The 18,613-nt window shown below is 42.2% G+C and overlaps 2 protein-coding genes across 3 annotated transcripts in view; one reads left to right on the top strand and one right to left on the bottom strand.

Annotated features, from left to right (window-relative positions):
* The first annotated feature begins 715 nt into the window (after positions 1-715).
* LOC121532806 (forkhead box C1-A) lies at positions 716-2,923 on the top strand. Its single transcript, XM_041838597.2, has one exon. It carries the CDS (start codon positions 980-982, stop codon positions 2,393-2,395), a length of 1,416 nt encoding a protein of 471 aa, XP_041694531.1. The 5' UTR covers positions 716-979; the 3' UTR covers positions 2,396-2,923.
* A 7,288-nt stretch (positions 2,924-10,211) lies between these two features.
* Positions 10,212-18,613, bottom strand: part of gmds (GDP-mannose 4,6-dehydratase) — a 199,860-nt gene continuing 191,458 nt past the window's right edge. For both annotated transcript variants that reach the window (XM_041840206.1, XM_041840205.1), the window contains 2 exons: positions 11,414-11,482; positions 10,212-10,830 (listed from right to left, as the gene is read on the bottom strand). In XM_041840206.1, coding sequence (XP_041696140.1) covers positions 10,768-10,830; positions 11,414-11,482 — 132 coding nt within the window. In that variant the 3' untranslated portion in view covers positions 10,212-10,767. The remainder of the gene's footprint in view (positions 10,831-11,413; positions 11,483-18,613) is intronic.

Below are 18,613 nucleotides of genomic sequence, written 5' to 3' on the forward strand. Positions count from 1 at the left end.
AATAAATTAAATTCAAGTTATGTGTAGGTGATTTAGCATTGTTGTTGTTGATTCTATCAAATTAAAATAACATTATTGTAGCCTACCTCTCAGTTTTGTGTGTAGACTAGTTCATCCATAATGATAAAGAGAAAAAAAACCAAATTAAAATAAACCTTTATCCAGTTTAATATTCAATTTAAACAAACAAGGTAGGCTAATTTAAAAAATGCACAATAAATAGCCTACTTCTTTTTATTTTATTTATAAAGAAGTCATTAATTTCAAATGAGGTGATGCGATAGAAGACTTCTTCTAATTTTACCTAATAGTCCTACACGATTTCATGTTTTACAAAAGGTTACACATTTTAACACATAATAGGGTATCTCAAAGTTTTTGATAAACTGCTAATATTAAGCCATATCTTTTTATATTTTAATGGTTTAATATAGCAGAAACCATTGGCATACATTTGGGCAATATTAGTCATACAGTCCCTCAAATCATCTTATGGGAGCAGGGAGTACCTCATACCTCTCCTTATTTAATTGCAGTGTGTGTGAGTGTGTGTGTGTGTGTGTGTGTGTGTGTGTCCAACACCACTTGGAAGGCTTTCTGACTGCTGCAACTTTGCTTTCTTTCGTGCACGCTCGGCTCGAGCTCCCATCCTATTAGATGTTGGAACGCATTCTGGGAGGAGCAGCCACAGGCCAAAATCTGAACAGAGTAAAAAAAGTGTCTCTGTAGGTGACGGATGCTTGAGCCGTAGTTTTCCTAATGTTCGACTCATTAGACTGTGCGCAGCCTTCACTCCAGTCACCCTGGCGAGCCGTGGCTTAGGCTAAACATACTTCCCCAAGCTCCCTTTGTAACACACAGAAAATAAAGGAAAGGAGGCTGAGGAGGAAACTGGAGCTACCCATCTCCGTTCTGCTGAAGCTTTTGGGAGAGTTCGTTATTCTTTCAAACTTTACGGGAAGAAGGCGAGGAGGAGAGAATGCAGGCGCGCTACTCCGTCTCCAGCCCCAACTCTCTGGGCGTCGTGCCTTACATGAGCAGTGACCAGAGCTACTACCGGGCAGCGGCCGGTGGAGGATACACCGGGATGCCTGCTCCCATGAGTATGTACTCTCACGCAGCCCAAGACCAGTACCAGGCCAGCATGGCGCGTGCGTACGGACCGTACACCCCGCAGCACCAGCCCAAGGACCTGGTCAAACCTCCGTACAGCTACATCGCCCTTATCACCATGGCGATACAGAACTCACCCGACAAGAAAGTGACCCTGAACGGGATTTATCAGTTTATCATGGAGAGGTTCCCGTTCTACCGAGACAACAAGCAGGGCTGGCAGAACAGCATCCGCCACAACCTGTCCCTCAACGAGTGCTTTGTCAAAGTGGCCCGGGACGATAAGAAGCCGGGTAAAGGCAGCTACTGGACTCTGGACCCGGACTCCTATAACATGTTCGAGAACGGCAGCTTCCTGAGGCGTCGCAGACGGTTCAAGAAGAGTAATGTTCAGAAGGACAAGGATGACAGGCAAGGCAGGGACCTGTCAGGGAGAGGAGCCCCGGATCTGGAGAACGAGCAGCCCGTGCAGGGCTCACAGCCCGTGCGCATCCAGGACATAAAGACGGAGAACGGGACCTCTACTCCACCACAGGCCGAGTCACCCAGCCTGCCTGTTCCCAAAATAGAGAGTCCTGGCAGCAGCAGCAGTATGTCCACCGGCAGCCCTCACAGTGTGCCCTCCGCCCGGTCCCTCTCCATGGAGGGCCCCGAGCATCACCACCACGCCCAGGCCGCGGCGCAGGGCTTCAGTGTGGACAACATCATGACCTCACTCCGGGGGTCGCCCCAGGGCACCACGGAGCTCACGTCCCCTCTTATCGCATCTTCTAGGACAGGTATAACCCCCTCTCTATCGCTTAACTATTCCCCTAACCAGACGTCTGCTTACAACTCACCAAACTGCAACCAGAACTCAATCTCCACAAACTCTAACGCGACGTACCATTGCAACATGCAAGCCATGAGCTTGTACGCCGGGGACCGAGGAAGTCACCTCGCGCCCTCCACCACCGTGGACGAGACTCTGCCCGATTACTCCATCACCACGACGACCACATCCCCGCTCGGGCATGGCAACCTGAGCGCCGGACAGGACGGTGGTCAACATGCGCACCAGGGCCGACTCGCGTCCTGGTATGGAGACCTGGGACACCTGGGCACGAGCTACCCGGCACAGCAACAGAACTTCCACTCGATGCGAGAGATGTTCGAGTCTCAACGGATCGGTTTGAATAGCTCTCCGGTTAACGGAAATAATAGCTGTCAGATGGCCTTTCCCTCCGGTCAATCCATCTACCGTGCCTCCGGAGCTTTCGTTTACGACTGCGGCAAGTTCTGAAAACAACAAAAACAAAAATGTTTTTTTTTTTAATGAATAACTTTAATATATATATTTCCTCCTTTTTGTACTTTAACCTCCCTCATTCCGGTCCTTTATTCATCCCCAAATGGACTAAACAGATTGAGAGAGGTGAGATTTGTTCTGGTGTGTATGACAGACAGAGAGGCGCGTGTTACAACACCGAATAACACGTAAGTTTTTATCTCTCTCACTTTGGGAACTTTGTTTTTAAAGAGTGTTGCTTTAACATCCAACATTTTATAAACTTGTTATTCACTGTAAATTGCATATAGTAATTTATTATTAGAAAGTAAGGGAGTATAGTTGGATGTTGTGGAGCAAACACCCAAAAAGTTTTTCCAAATTCAGCTGCCTTAAATTGTCCTACATATTGTTATTTTATGAAAAAGGAGGGGAACTTGTATACCGACGTATTCTATAATTTTTTTTCTCCTATATTTGTTGAAAGTATTCTGAAGGCATTGCATTGTTTGTGTAATAAATTGCCATTCTATTTGATTTAAATCTGACTGGTTTATTAGCTCTCCGTAGAGGCCTATAGAGCCGGCATGCTTTAGAATGGGGGACACAATACAAAATAAAAGTTTGGCCTATTATTGCAAAATAAGATGGCATGGTGCCTTCTCTGGTCGTGCTTAAATATAATTCGTGTTTAGGCCTAATGGTTCAAATCATTTGTGATTTTAAAAGGCGGAGATATACTTGCGTAAACCTCGCTCTTCTGTATTTATAATGTAATATCTAAAACACAAACTATTGCACAAATCATCCCACACAGCGCTGACAAGATTTACGGTGGCTATTTAGAGCAATAAAGGCGTTCTATTTCTTGTCTTGATGTTCTGATCTGGGGCCTTATGACCCTGCTACAATAACCGGGGCACATACGCGCACAGTTTGGGCCTGGCAGCACACGTTGCAGGACTGTAGTGAGTTGTATTAGTTTATTTTCTTGAGAAAGAAATGTCCAACCTATACAGTTTAAACGACGTGACAATCTTATGAGTTCTGGAGTTATGTCTAGGTACTTATAGGTGTATTTATTATTACAACGTAAAGCAATACAACACACACAAGTCTACAGCCACTAATGCGATTTACTGCTGTATTGAGTTTATTGTAATCTGATATGATGTAATATACAGGCTTGTTGCTGTGCTGGTAGTGTATTATGCAAGTACTCAGTGTGTATGATATATGTCCGTGTAATTGTTAGTTATTCTTGTAACGGATGTTAACATAACAAATGTTTCAACATACAGTCCCTCTCCTTAGGCAATATGGGATGTGCCATCGAGGAAAGTATGAACGTTGGGTCCAAAACCTCCAAATTAAAATAATGATTAGCAAGTTTTGTTTCTAACTTCAGGACTATCTTGAATACAGATTGTGCAATATTTGTGCATTTGACTTTCTTATAACCAAGCTAAAATAAGATGTAGGCTACTGGGCCTACTACTCTGACTTGGCCCATATTTGTGTAGTCAGCACAAATGAAATGTTCCACTGAGCTACAGCTCACAATCTGAAACAGAGGGGGAGACTGAGGAGAGGAAGAAAGTAGAGAGAGATTTACACAACGAGACTTAGTATATGTGTAATTCAGATATCACACTAATTTATATCATAAAATAATTATTATATATTGACGAGGGATATGGAGTAAATTTAGTGACAACAGAAGTAAGCCCTCTACGCATTGCTTGGTTTGTTTTCGCTGAGACGAGACCCTGTGTCATAATCCTAACCTCCAGGCCTTCTTTAATTTAACGGGTCCTTGGTGTAGGGTGAGCCGAGAGCCAAACGTTGTATCACGGCTATTGATGGAGGGCTAGGTCGCTGTTTACTAGCTCCGCGGTGCCAAGGTATCCGGTGTTGTTTGGAGTGACCACGTGTGTTTACGGACGCTTAGTTCATACCAAGCATGCCTGAAATATTCTCTTTGCCAGATGTTTGGTTGCTGCAGCAACTCATTAAAGATGCAACAAAACAAGGCCAACACACACAGACACAGACACAGATAAACTTTGAATTAAAATTACCTGTAATTAATTTACGATTTAAAAATCTAATTATCAATCTAGGCAATGCAACAACAAAAAATACAGTCGCTTTCAAGAAAATACATTGAAACATGATATGTAAAATATGGGTGTAAATGTGTTATTTGAAACTATCTCCTTTTGCAGGCTTACATTTACATCATCAGTCTTCGTCATTATTATTAATATTTCCTATTAGTGGGGGGGGAAATCACTGCTAAGATATTACTGTAGCCTGACTGTTTCAATTGCAGATAAAACACATATGCAGTTAAACAAATTCACAACTAATTTAAAAATGGACTGTCTGCTGCACTGTTTGTGCAGAAGACAGTCAAACCACTTGGAACATTTGGAATGTTTTGTACAGGCGCGTGAGTGTGTGTCCGTCTCGATAATCACAATTGGTAGTCATTACAGCTTGTTAATTGAGTGTACAGGGGTTTACAGAAAGCATCTGCTTGCTTATTGTGTTAACGACATTATCCGTCCCTTCCTCCACCGCCTCTAAGCATGTGGCCCTGGGTCTGACTTTTAAACGGACTGACTGGCGACCGCCCTTCCCAAATGGCACCCGGGCCCTGGTCAAAAGTAGTGCACTATATAGGGGAATAGGGTGACATTTGGGATGCAGAATGGGGCTCAGTCAGACATATGAGAGTAATGAATGTAGCCTATGCATTATATGGTGTCATTATATGACATACCTCCGCGCTGAGTCTGAACCTTGCTGCCTGCTGCCGGCGGCCCTGGGCTCTGTGGGTTCAGGAACAGGGGGAGTGGAGGAGAGGAGGAGGGTAGACATTTTAACTTTCTGACACCAGTGCTTTGCTGAGGCCCAAATGTTGTGCAGGTGTGTCCGTGGGGCAAGTAGGGGAGGCAGGAGGGGGTAGGGGAGGCAGAAGGGGGTAGGGGAGGCAGAAGGGGGTAGGGGGTTGACTTATCTCTGGTAGGCAGTGAAAAGGTGTCTTTGTTGTGATCGCTTGCACTTGTGAAAGTATTGGATTGAGAATGGAGAGAGCGAGCAGGGAACACTACACCGCAGCACAAATACTCCCCTGAGTATAGCCTGCTTGACAGCACAGGCAGCACAAACTAAAGTTGTTCCAGTCAGTCTCTCTGTGTTTCGGGTTAGCCTAGGCCTAAACAAAGCTAACATTGCTTATTAACCTGGATGTTTTTATCTACATTTTATTATGGCGCATAAACTACTGGTGTATAGGTAATAAAAACAAAACCCTTCTAGTTTATTGGCTAGAGGCTTTAGCCTACCATTTACAGTTTTCATTATGACAACAAAAAAAGGACAAACTATAGGTCTATGCATTGGCCTAGACTGCATCACACCAATACACATATATTTAGATTTAAATTAAATAGTGGCCTACCAATAATTCAATAAGCATATATTTCAAATGTTGATCCTCTCACTCATATATGGCTAGCCATAATTACGCTAATAGAAGCCATCAGATTATTTCCGAAGGAATAAACAAGCGTCACGTCGGCGCACAGAGATTGATGGCGCTCTCACGAGCAGGCCGGGCCAGGTCAGGAAGGAATAAAATTCAATCAGCGGCAGAATCATTTTTCATCGGACGGAAAAGGCAGAGCGCGAGGCGGAGGTCAATGGGGAGGATGTCAACAATGCTTCATGAGAGGGCGAAGCGACGAGCTGCCACTATATGAGCACGCAGTCGCTTTATAAAGCTGCATATACCTCTACTGGTCCAAAAGACTCTCACGCGTTGTTCACAGAAAAAGTGGAATACATCATGGATTATTACTGTTGACAAGTCAAAGATGACTAATCGATTAGTTTACTTGGACACCCTCCACAACACGCAGAAGCACAGAAATGCACTATTACATCATCATACATCAAACATAAATAATTGTGGAGATAGGCATCTCTTTTAAAGAAAGGTCAACTGTGTTCTATTAATTTTAAAGTGAGGGGAGTGCTCGTCTAAAAATAAAGCTTGTGATCCGTTTTTCAGAACAAATAAGGCGTTCTGCAGCTTAACACGTTGATAATATTGAATATTGCATGTACAATTCAGTTATTAAACGTGAATTAAATATGGTTTGTGGTTAAATACCAATTTTATTAACACAGATTACGTTTAATCAAGGCGAGGCGTTCTGCTGCAATAATGATGACAGGAATCGTCATACCTTTTCATTTAATAATATCAAAATAAGAAAATATTTAAGGAATTGAACTTACAAACTCTTCATTATGCGTTATAGTTATGACAATGAAATAATTAAAACAAATAGTAACATTCCCTCAAACATGCTGACTGCAGGCACTAGTCGAATAGGCCCATATAGGCTAATTAATTAAAGTATTATAACAACAACAGATACAATTTTCCAATTTCCAAGTATTCAACTTTATTGGGCAATTTGATACGTTTTTCACATTGCATAATGAGCTAAAAACATAATTTAAAACTTAATGAGTGAACGTGAGAATGGCATGAAACACAGACTAGGAGGGGCTGTATGAGCAAGAGTTTATCAAATAAATGTGTAAGTCAACAGCAATTACACACACACACACACACAAACAACAAGAGGATGTGTAACGCGAAGCTGAGACCCTCCCCTCGTCTTTAAATTAAGCTGTTAAGGCCTACAATCAAAACAATTCCGGGCGCCTTCAAGACAAACCTCTATGCCCCTCAATAACACGTCAACTCATGAAGATGTCTAATATATAAATTCACGGTTCAATCTCCGCTCTTCACATCTGTCTAACGCCTGTCTGATGCATTAAGACATATTTTACTCAGCACTGTTTAAGGTCGTGGTGGGGATAAATCTAACCACCGGAGCGTCAGTGTGTCTGTCTCCCCGCCCAGGCCGGTCCTGTGCGAGCAGGCCCCGGGGCCAGAGCCGGGGGAGACAGGGACCTGGGTAGGTCAAAACGCTTGAAGGCGCGCCATTTTCCAAAGCCCTCGGAAAAGTCAGAAGTGAGGGTGAAGGTTGCCACTGCCTCGCGGGGACGTTTAGTTCTACGACACGAGAGGTTCTATTACAATAGTGTAATTGAGCAAGGCTATAACTCTCTGCTAACATTAGCCTATCAACTGTCATAAACCGATATGCCAAACACCAATTAAAGGATTATGACTCAATATGTTGGCAAGAAAAGGAGAACATGAAACAGTAGGCCTAATTATCAATTTGTAAACTATGATTTTAGGCTAGGCCTACTCGATACAGTATTTATATAAGCTATAGGCCTACCCAAGTGACAAGAGAATGAAAAAGTGTAAGCCTTTGTGTGAGTTCTCACATTGTATTATGTGATTTGTCACATTATAATCGAGACTTTCTCATAGTTCTCTATTCGCTCGTCAGCTGGTGCCAGTCAGCCTATAGCACACTAAATGAACTAGGATAAAGACAAACAAACAAAATATTCGATTAATTAATGGTCATACCAGCATCAGCATTTGGGGCCCTTTCTGATGGTAATCTGCATCTGCTATGTTTTATTAGAGATAAATCCGATTGCAGAGTTCCACTTCCTAACCAATCTCCCATTTACTTGTTTATTTATCCGGGCAGTGGAGAATGTCAGAAATGCTAAGCACTGACAGGGTTCAGATGACTTATATGGGCGCCATTTCCGCTGTAACTGTCTCTCTATTCACTCTCTTTTCACTCTCTCACTTTTCTTTTAGTCCATTTAAAAAGTATAGGCCTATAGAGATAGTCTTTCTTTTTTTTGAAAGATTCACTCTACCATATCGACTCTGTTGCTTATAAAGAACAATTGATAGCTGATTTTAAAGGTTGGCCTACACCATGACACGAACAAACAAAAGGACATTGAAGAACATTCCAAACTGAAAATAAAATGATTTGTCTCAAGAAAATGTAGGTCTGTAGATAGATCAAATTGTGATAATATTTGGATCATATTTATAAAACCGAATAGTCCTAAAATTATTGCAAATGTTAAATAAAAAACGACGACGTCCTAGGCTAGATGACAATACTTATATGGCTTAAATAACATTTTAATTAGGCCTATATTCAAATTAAGGCAAATATATGAACACTTTTGCTATTATGCCTGTTTTTATAATGACGTGTAACAATAAGGACACGACGGTGGCAATTTCCATGTCTCAAAGAAAGCATGAATCTCCCTATTGGTTACTCCAGACCATTGGCCTATTGGTAAAAACAACAAAAGTAGTCTATAGGTCTTTGCTATAGTCAACCCTCTATGTCCCAAATTAGGAAAAGGATAAAGAACAGTGAGCGAAAATAACATATATAAAGACAATTTCAGGATTGTTAGATTTTTTCCAGTTTATTTTGCTCTCCTATTTTACTGTAAAACGTATTAAGGCCTATTTTAGTTTTCATAGCCAAAAATGTGGTGGCACACACTCCTCTCCTTTCGCGTTCTTCTCTGTAGTAACTCAAGCCTGGAACTGGGTGCCTGCATTCTGTTCCCGTGCGTTCTGAAAGCCGAGCATAGAGCTGCAGTTAGTGGCGGCGCGCGCCTGGGCCCGTGCACCTGTGTGCGGCCGGCGGGCGCGAGGAGGAGACCTGGCACAGTGGAAACTGGTGTGTTTTCGCTCGCAGCCGGGTTCCAGGGCCAACCTCAAAGCGCCATCTGTTACCAATTATGAGTCCACACAGATGCACCGCTGTCTCCGACGGTCAAACTGCAATGTTCTAGGTGTTGTCTTTAAGAAAAAAGAGAGCGAGGCAGGCAGGCAAACCCACCCTGTTTGTTCCCTCTTCGCAAACCTACTTTGAAACCCTCAATTTTCCATTTAAAATGTCAAACAGATTTTTCATAAAAAGATCCCACAACGGTTTTCATTTTATTAATATAATATGTAGGCCTACACCACTGAATCATTTCTGGGGCAATTATTTTTGGAAGTCAGGATGATGATTACATGACCATTAAGATATAGGCTAGGTAACAACCTAACCTCCTTTCTAAGCTATTGTTCTGTAACAAAACTATTTTACAAACCATTAAAGTAAAGTTGGGTGGGATGTCTCTTGGCCTCTAGAACACAGAGGTTCGATGTTAGGGGTTCATATTCCAGCAGGAGTCAGAGACAAAACGACAGAGGTCATTACACAGAGTGGAGGCAGCCTCCTGTGCGCGCTGAGCTTGGACTGGGCACATAGTCAGAACGTCTCAATTGAGACACATTCTGCAGGAGTGGGATCCAGGGCTCGAGGAAGCGCATTTCCTGAGGAATGAACAGGGTTAGTGTGCTTGCGGGGAGAGCTGAGCGCGAGGAGGGAAGGGAAATTACAGGGGCTGGGGCTCGAGCGACCTCTGAGCAACCTGGGTGCGTTGGCACGAGGACCCTCTCAGACAACATTACTCTAGTCTTCTGACTCGCCTCAAGCTTGAGGTTTTACCTCTAAAATACCTTTTACAAGATTTAACCAAAGACATAACATATCTCCCCTATTTATAAGGTACACATTGTACACGTGTCCTCCAGTCTAGACACATCTTTGTGGAATAATGGCTGGGAGATTATGCAGTGCCAATTGGGTGACATAAAATAGCCTATCTTTATAAATAGGTATAATTATGTTATGTAGGCTACATATATTATATGTGGCGCTATGTGTCTATGTAATTATCAATACATTTATAACAAACAATGTATCTTAAGGGGAGAAGTGCATAAGATTTTGTGTATGAAAAGTGAAGAAAATAATCATATATATGGCCAACAAATGTATCAAAAGAACAAGTTTTATTGTACCAAAATGTTTACATTCTGAATTAAATATGTCAGATGGGAATACAAAAGATTTCACAAATGTTGAATAACATCTAAAACATATTTGTTGGACATCTTACAACAACAAATATTTCAAGATATACTTAATTTATTTCTAAAAGGACAAACTGCAACCTGTGACCTATAGGCCAGGCGATTAAAACAAACAAACATAAGACAACAATACAATCCCATATAGACCACAGACAGTGTCGAATAAAAACAATTTAAAGTCCTATCACCATTATTGCTACTAAATCATGATCTGTGAGAAAAATTATATTAATATAAAAAATTAAAATAAGGAATGACCTTATTTAAAAGGCATCGAATAATCTTCCCTCACCATAGCAGAAGGCAAAACGACAGACGGAGTAACTTCATTTGGGACAGAAAAGTGAAGTGAAAAAAAAAGATCCAGACTAGTTTTATATTCCTTTCACCACACCGTGCGACTGTTGTTCTGGAGTGCTCAGACGATTGCCTAGGTTTGGGTTGATGCACAGACGTGGTTTTATGCGTTAGGGTTATTCTTCATGAGATGGATGTCAGCATCAACCATCTCTTTCACCAGCTCCTAAAGAGTCAAATAGAGGTTTAGTTTCGACACAGATATTGTCTATTCTAAACCTAACATAGCAGCCTAAATATTCATTTCCAAACACTGATAACCAAACAATAACTTAATAAAATGATTGGTTTGAATCAAAAAAGCCCTAAGACAAAAAATATGGAAATAATGGAGAAACAAAATGTGTTGTATACATCAAATCTGTTCAGAGGACTGCTGTCTCTTTATTCAGTCATGTTGATGTGATTTACTGTGGTTGGTAAGTGGGAGATTAGTCCAAGTTAGTTTGTTGAATCACACTTAAGCTACTTACTATTGCTCATATAAGGCTTGTACAGTATATGATTATAACCAGTTATAAGGCATTAGTTTAGCTACTTAAAAAGCTGCTTCACTTTCCAAGTTTATGTTGTGTTTACTGACAGCGGACTGACAACACAAGAGGAGAGGAGAAGCTGGCTGGGATGACTGTCATTGAAGAAGACCAGCATGCTGTGCATCTCCAGTTGCACCATGGGTTACGCGCACACACACAGGCGCACACACATGCACACTTACGCACACACGCAGAGTAAAGTGCAACACCCACCTCAAAAGTGATCTTTGCTTTCCAGCCTAACTTTGTCAGTGCCTTCGTGCTATCACCTTGCAGGTATTCCTGGGGAAAGAGAGAGAGAAACAAAAACAACTTATCATTCATGGCCACTAGAGAATGATGTAAAGAATGGGATAATTTTATAATCAGAGTTCAGCAGAAACAGTAGATTACAATAGATACAGTAGAAACAGTACATTACAGTAGACTTCCTGTTATAAAGACTTTAATTCCACCACTATCTATCGAAATCAAACACATGCATAACTCTCTATAGGATGTAAACAGATATTCAGATCCTCTGTCTAACTCTCTCTCACACACACACACACACACACACAGGTCAGTATCCCCTCTCTAGGGGAAAGGGAGGTCACAAAGTCTCACTGGCCATCAATCCCAGACTCCCCCTGCTCTCTCCCTCTCATCCAGACAGTGCCAGAGCATGATGAATTGTGGGACTCCGGTGGTGTAACCTCCTTCCTCCCTCATCCCCCTCTCTCCTCTGTTTCCCTGTTGTGTTCTGCACTGGGTTCACAATCCACAGAGACCCTGTCTGAGACCACCAACGATACAGCCTGGAAAATACCTCTTTCTCTCTCTCTGTCATTATTATTTTGTCACCTCCTCCTCACTCAGTTTAACAGTAAGTCATTTGTTGTTATCCGAAAAATCTATGTGTATCTTTGAATTGTACACAAGTTTCTTGAACAACCCTGTTAAGTTCTCATACTCAGTGTCAATATTTTTACAGTTGATTTAGTGGTAAGCTGCATATTTATTTCAGTAGAAGGAGAGTATGTATCAGTTACTCCCGATATGCTCATGTCCATGGCTGAATAGAGATGTGAACTTATAAAGGCAGATAGCTCTTTTTCTATCTGACACCCAAATGTTTGAAAATGTCTGTTTCTGGGTGATCTTATTACAGAGGAACGCTACAGCAGCATTAGACTAGCCTGTTGCTACTTCAGCCTTTTACAGAGCAGGCACCCACAGCCCTCAATCACACTGGCTCACACACTGTTTCACACACGCATGCATGCACGCATGCAAACGCAAACTTTGATTAAAGTTTTTAACTACAAAATGTTTTTCATGTGTTATTTTTATTTGAAATGCAACCTCCAATCAATCTTCAAGTGCATTAAAAACATATTTTTATTAGTACAGTCTTTAAATCAGCCATCAGACAAAAGCTCGTCCCTCCTTTAGTAGTCAGTTCACAAAGTCCATTTGCAGTTCTACAGAGTTACACTACATTACTGACATTCAGTTCTGTTCCAGGCCTATAAACAGCTACATTTATATCATCATTATTACAGCAATGGATGTCATATAATTTATATAAGTATTATAATAAGCGTCTGCTAAATGACGTAAATGTAAATGTAATAATTATATAAAGTTATATAATTATATGAATTATAGGAGTTATTAATGGAGTGACTCCATAAGTACATTAATTATGTTACATTTTTATAGGAGAACATTTCGAAAGTGAAATTAATATCAGCTGTTTTTGTCAGGAATAAAGGGGTTTCCAGGTGAGTTCGCCTCAGCTTATTTAAAGCGTTATAAAGCTCTTGAAACCTACCTAAACACCAGCCTGTTATCTGTTATAACACAATTAAACATGTGTCTAGAACGAACCTTCCTCAATGAAAATAATAGGTGAAACAGCATTCTCAAATAAGGCATATTAAAGTGAAATTGCATTATGCAACCATTCTTACAGCCATGTTGAGATCAGGGAAAAATAATGATGAATGTATAAATATTGAATAAAGAGGGAAAAATACAGAAAAGACCTAATTGAATCCCAGCCCCTACCAGGGACTGACTATAATATTCCATGAAGTGGCAGTATGTAGCCAGAGATGGCACTGCTGAGGGCTAAAATCCAAACAGCATCATCATTATGCCCCACCTCACCATGACAACATTACCCTCTCCTATCAACATACCTGACTGAGGTGAGGTACACTTCCTGTTCCTGAATCTCTCTGATTGGTCAGTAGTCAGATGTCCATCTGTCTATAAGACCGTGAATACAGTGTATTTATACTGACAAAGAGCTGTCAAGTCCTAACACACTGAAGACCATAGTGAGAACACACTTTATTTCAGTGCTCCCACATCACAAAGTGTGCTGCTCAAAATCCAGATAATCTATTATGAGTCATTTTGTACCTGGTGGATATCACACGTGAGGGATCACACACACACACACACACACACACAAACACACACACACGCATGCACACGCACACACACACACACACACACACACACACACACACACACACACACACACACACACATAAATGTAACCTGCTCAGAGATTTAAAACCTAATTGGTCAGTAGTCAGATGTCCATCTGTCTATAAGACCGTGAATACAGTGTATTTATACTGACAAAGAGCTGTCAAGTCCTAACACACTGAAGACCATAGTGAGAACACACTTTATTTCAGTGCTCCCACATCACAAAGTGTGCTGCTCAAAATCCAGATAATCTATTATGAGTCATTTTGTACCTGGTGGATATCACACGTGAGGGATCACACACACACACACACACACACACAAACACACACACACACACGCACGCACACGCACACACACACACACACACACACACACACAGAAATTTAACCTGCTCAGAGATTTAAAACCTAACTAGAACAGAGCCAACTCACCCCTAACGGACAGATCATGTACTGAATAATTCAACAAGAACTGCTAACAGATGGGGAACTATATAATCTTCATATGGATCTGATTTGGAACAGAACCCAAGTTTGTGGTATATCCTGTTTAAAATAGTACTCTGCACGTCTGGAAATATGCAACAGTGATAACAGAAATGGGTTCTAGAAAATGTGCTATGTTTAGTGGATTGCTCTCTGAAGACAGAAGATTTGTGTAAATATTAAATTTGTAGGGGCTTTAGAATTAGATCGATAAAGATATATCACATGCATCCACACGGTGCGATCTGACCATGATCTGTTCACAGTCCATAAACCACGCCATGCATCATGGGTAGTGTGTGTTAGTCGCGATGGTCGCGGAAGAGGGATCACATAGGGGGAGAGAGAGAGAGACACAGCAATGACATAAACTGACTGTATACCTGATCCCAAGTTAATCAACTATATGAATGACCTACAGCCGATGTTGCTTTCCCAGGCAACGCAAGTATCAATAAAATGTTAGTTTCCATCTGAGGTGAATCCGGAGACACTATGAGAAATTGATGTTTCCTCTGAGTATATGGAAGCGCTGATGAAACCGTTTTCCCTTCTCTTCAGGTAGCCAGGAGCAGCTACAACCACTGATATCTCATCGCACTACATCCTAATAACCTCATTGCCACAGTTGCCTAACCATCATCAATATCATCGTCATCACCACCATTGTCAACATCATCGACACCTGAATCCTCCCTCCCCTCTTCCTTTCTACTATTAAAGGTGTAAACCGCTCTCTCTGAATGTGATCACGGTCGATAAAGCCCACAGGTGATTAAGGCACTCTGAGTTGGCATGTAACGCTAAGGAATTCCAGTATCACTGAAAGTCCTGTCAATAAATCACAGCAACCCTTTCACACAGCAGAGAGAGAACACTACACACATCTCAACCATAGCCAAAGAGCTCTTCGACCCGTTGAAGGGAAAGAAAGTTCAACATCCTCATAGAGACCTCTCTCTCTCTTTCCCTCTCTCACACACAGAAACATTCACAGGGGACAGGCTCTGAGGCTCTGATGTGGTTTGGAGAGGCCATTGGAAGTGCTTCTGGTATTTGTATGACCATGGACATGAGGATGGATACAGACATCAAACAGTAGCAGCAATGAGACAGCAGTAGTTCAACTCAGAGTAAGTCTGGACCCCACAGCCTCAGCTGTCTCAAGGACAGACATGATTTCCCAGAAACCTTGGCCCTTTGTACGGTCACACAGATGAAGACTGAGTGTGTGTGTATGAGAGAATGGTTTGTTAGCGCTCTGGTCCAGGTGTGAGAAAGGCTGGGAGGGAACGAGAGAGTCGGTCCAGGTATGCAGGTGTGGATCTAAGTGACAGCTCTACTCTACTGAACAGTAACTTATCTTTCACTGGTCACTTCTCTACCCACACATCCCTCCATCTCTTTTTCTTTGCCCACATTAACATACTCCCAGTTTCTATAACAAGAAACAAAAAGACTGGGAAGAAAAGAGAAAGGAGTGAAACAGAGGGGGAGAAAGAGTCTGCTGGTTTCTCCCCAGGACTTCTAGATGGTATTAGCCACTCCCGTAAAACGTTTAAGTTCAGGATCCTACCAATGAGAGATGGAGAGTTCCAGTCTGTGTGTGTATGTATTCCTGTGTGTGACGGGAGACAGCAGGGGGTGTGTGAGTTATATCACAGGTTTCCTCCACCGTCTCCCAGTGAGGCTCGGCCGACAATGTGTGAACTGAACTCTAAAGAGTGGCCCTGTCTCTCTCTCTCTCACTCACACACACAATTAGACTGTTAGAAGCATCATGTATATTACATAAGCTGGGAGCTGTATTTAAAATTTGAATTTTGAGTGAGCAATGTATTGATTATCAAAGAAAGAGACCAGTCTCTCTATCCCCCCCATGATGATTGTTCTTCATCGGTGCTCATTAAAATTCCTGGGGGAGCTGTGTGATAAATATTTACGTGGTTGAGGACACACTCTAAACACTCTTGAGGAGCGGAGTTGAGGCTAGCAGCAGATAGCACTAAGTGCCCCAACGCCACCGCTAAGCATTCTGCCTGCCCTTCACCTCCAAGGAGATTTGTATATGTGAAGTACTTACTGTCAAGATAACCAGCACAGGGAGAGAGGGGGCAAGATTGATAGTGCAGCTAGCCAACCGTGTGGTGTGTATGTGTATGTGGTGTGTATGGTGAGTATGTGTGTGTGGTGTGTTTGTGTGTGTGGTGTGTATGTGTGTGTGGTGTGTATGAGATTTGAAAACGTTTAGAAATGAACATGCACACACACATTAAATTGTTATTGTCACATGCACAAGTACATTGAAATGCTTAACGTGCATGCTCTAACCAACAGTGCAGTTATCAATATCCAAATAGAATAACTAATATTTTTTAGATCATTTTTTTTTCTTCCAAGTATATAGATATACACACACTGAACAAAAATATTAACACAACAAGCAACAATTTCAATGATTCTATTGAGTTACAGTTCATATAAGGAAATCAGTCAATTGAAATAAATTCATTAGGCTCTAATCTATGGATTTTACATGACTGGGCAGGGGCACAGCCATGGGTGGGCCTGGGAGGGCCTGTTTCCCCAGTGGGAGAATGAGTTTTTCCCAACAAAAATGATTTTTAACAGAAATAATCCTCAGTTTCATCAGCTGTCCGAATGGCTGGTCTCAGACAATCCTGTAGGTAAAGAAGCCGGATTTGGAGGTCCTGGGCTGGCGTGGTTACACGTGGTCTGAGGTTGTGAGGCAGGTTGGACAAACTGCCAAATTCTGTAAAACGACGTTGGAGGCGGCTTATGGTAGAGAAATGAACATTCAATTATCTGCCAACAGTTCTGGTGGACATTCCTGCAGTCAGCATGCCAATTGCATGCTCCCTCAACTTGAGACATCTGTGGCATTGTGTTGTGTGACAAAACCACACAGTTTAGAGTGGCCTTTTATTGTTCCCAGCACAAGGTGCTCCTGTGTAATGATCATGCTGTTTAATCAGCTTTTTGATTTGCCACACCTGTCAGGTGGATGTGTTATCTTGGCAAATGAGAAATACTCACTAACAGGGATGTAAAGAAATTTGTGCAAAAAATTTGAGAGAAATAAGCTTTTTGTGCATATGGAACATTTCTGGGCTCTTTTATTTCGCTCATGAAACATGGGACCAACACTTTACATGTTGCGTTGTGAGAAGGGCCTTGGTCATGGAGGTGACCAAGAACCCTATGGTCACTCTGACAGAGCTCCAGAGTTCGGAAAGTATTCAGACCTCTTGATTTTTTCCACATTTTGTTACGTTACAGCCTTATTCTAAAATTGTTTAAATAATGTTTTACCTTCAACAATCTGCACACAATACCCCATAATGACAAAGCAAAAACAGGTTATTATCATTTTTTGCTAATTAATAAAAAAAAAAAAAAGAATATATTACATTTACATAAGTATTCAGACCCTTTACTCAGTACATTGTTGAAGCACCTTTGGCAGTGATCACAGCATCGAGTCTTCTTGGGTATGACACTACAAGCTTGGCACACCTGTATTTGGGGAGTTTCTCCCATTCTTCTCTGCAGATCCTCTCAAGCTCTGTCAGGTTGGATGGGGAGCGTCGCTGCACAGCTATTTTCAGGTCTCTCCAGAGATGTTAGATCGGGTTCAAGTCTGGGCTCTGGCTGGGCCAATCGAGGACATTCAGAGACTTGCCCCGAAGCCACTCCTGTGTTGTCTTGGCTGTGTGCTTAGTGTCGTTGTCCTGCTGAGGTCCTGAGCGCTCTGGAGCAGGTTTTCATCAAGGATATCTCTGTACTTTGCTCCGTTCATATTTGCCTCGATCCTGACTAGTCTCCCAGTCCTTGCTGCTGAAAAACATCCCCACAGCATGCTGCCACCACCATGCTTCACTGTAGGGATGGTGCCAGGTTTCCTCCAGACATGACACTTGGCATTCAGGCCAAAGAGTTCAATCTTGGTTTCATTAGACCAGAGAATATTGTTTCTCATGGTTTGAGAATCTTTAGGTGCCTTTTGGCAAACTCCAAGCGGGCTGTCATGTGCCTTTTACGGAGTCTGGCCAACTCTACCATAAAGGCCTGATTGGTGGAGTGCTGCAGAGATGGTTGTCCTTCTGGAAGGTTCTCCCATCTCCACAGAGGAACTCTGGAGCTCTGTCAGAGTGACCATCGGCTCCTTGGTCACCTCCATGACCAAGGCCCTTCTCCCCCGATTGCGCAGTTTGGCCGGGCGGCCAGCTCTAGGAAGAGTCTTGGTGGTTCCAAACTTCTTCCATTTAAGAATGATGGAGGCCACTGTGTTCTTGGGGACCGTCAATGCTGCAGAAATGTTTTGGTACCCTTCCCCAGATCTGTGCCTCGACACAATCCTGTCTCGGAGCTCTACAGACAATTCCTTCGACCTCATGGCTTGGTTTTTGCTCTGACA

Source organism: Coregonus clupeaformis, chromosome 20 (genome assembly GCF_020615455.1).
Source record: "Coregonus clupeaformis isolate EN_2021a chromosome 20, ASM2061545v1, whole genome shotgun sequence".
Taxonomy (NCBI): Eukaryota; Metazoa; Chordata; class Actinopteri; order Salmoniformes; family Salmonidae; genus Coregonus; species Coregonus clupeaformis.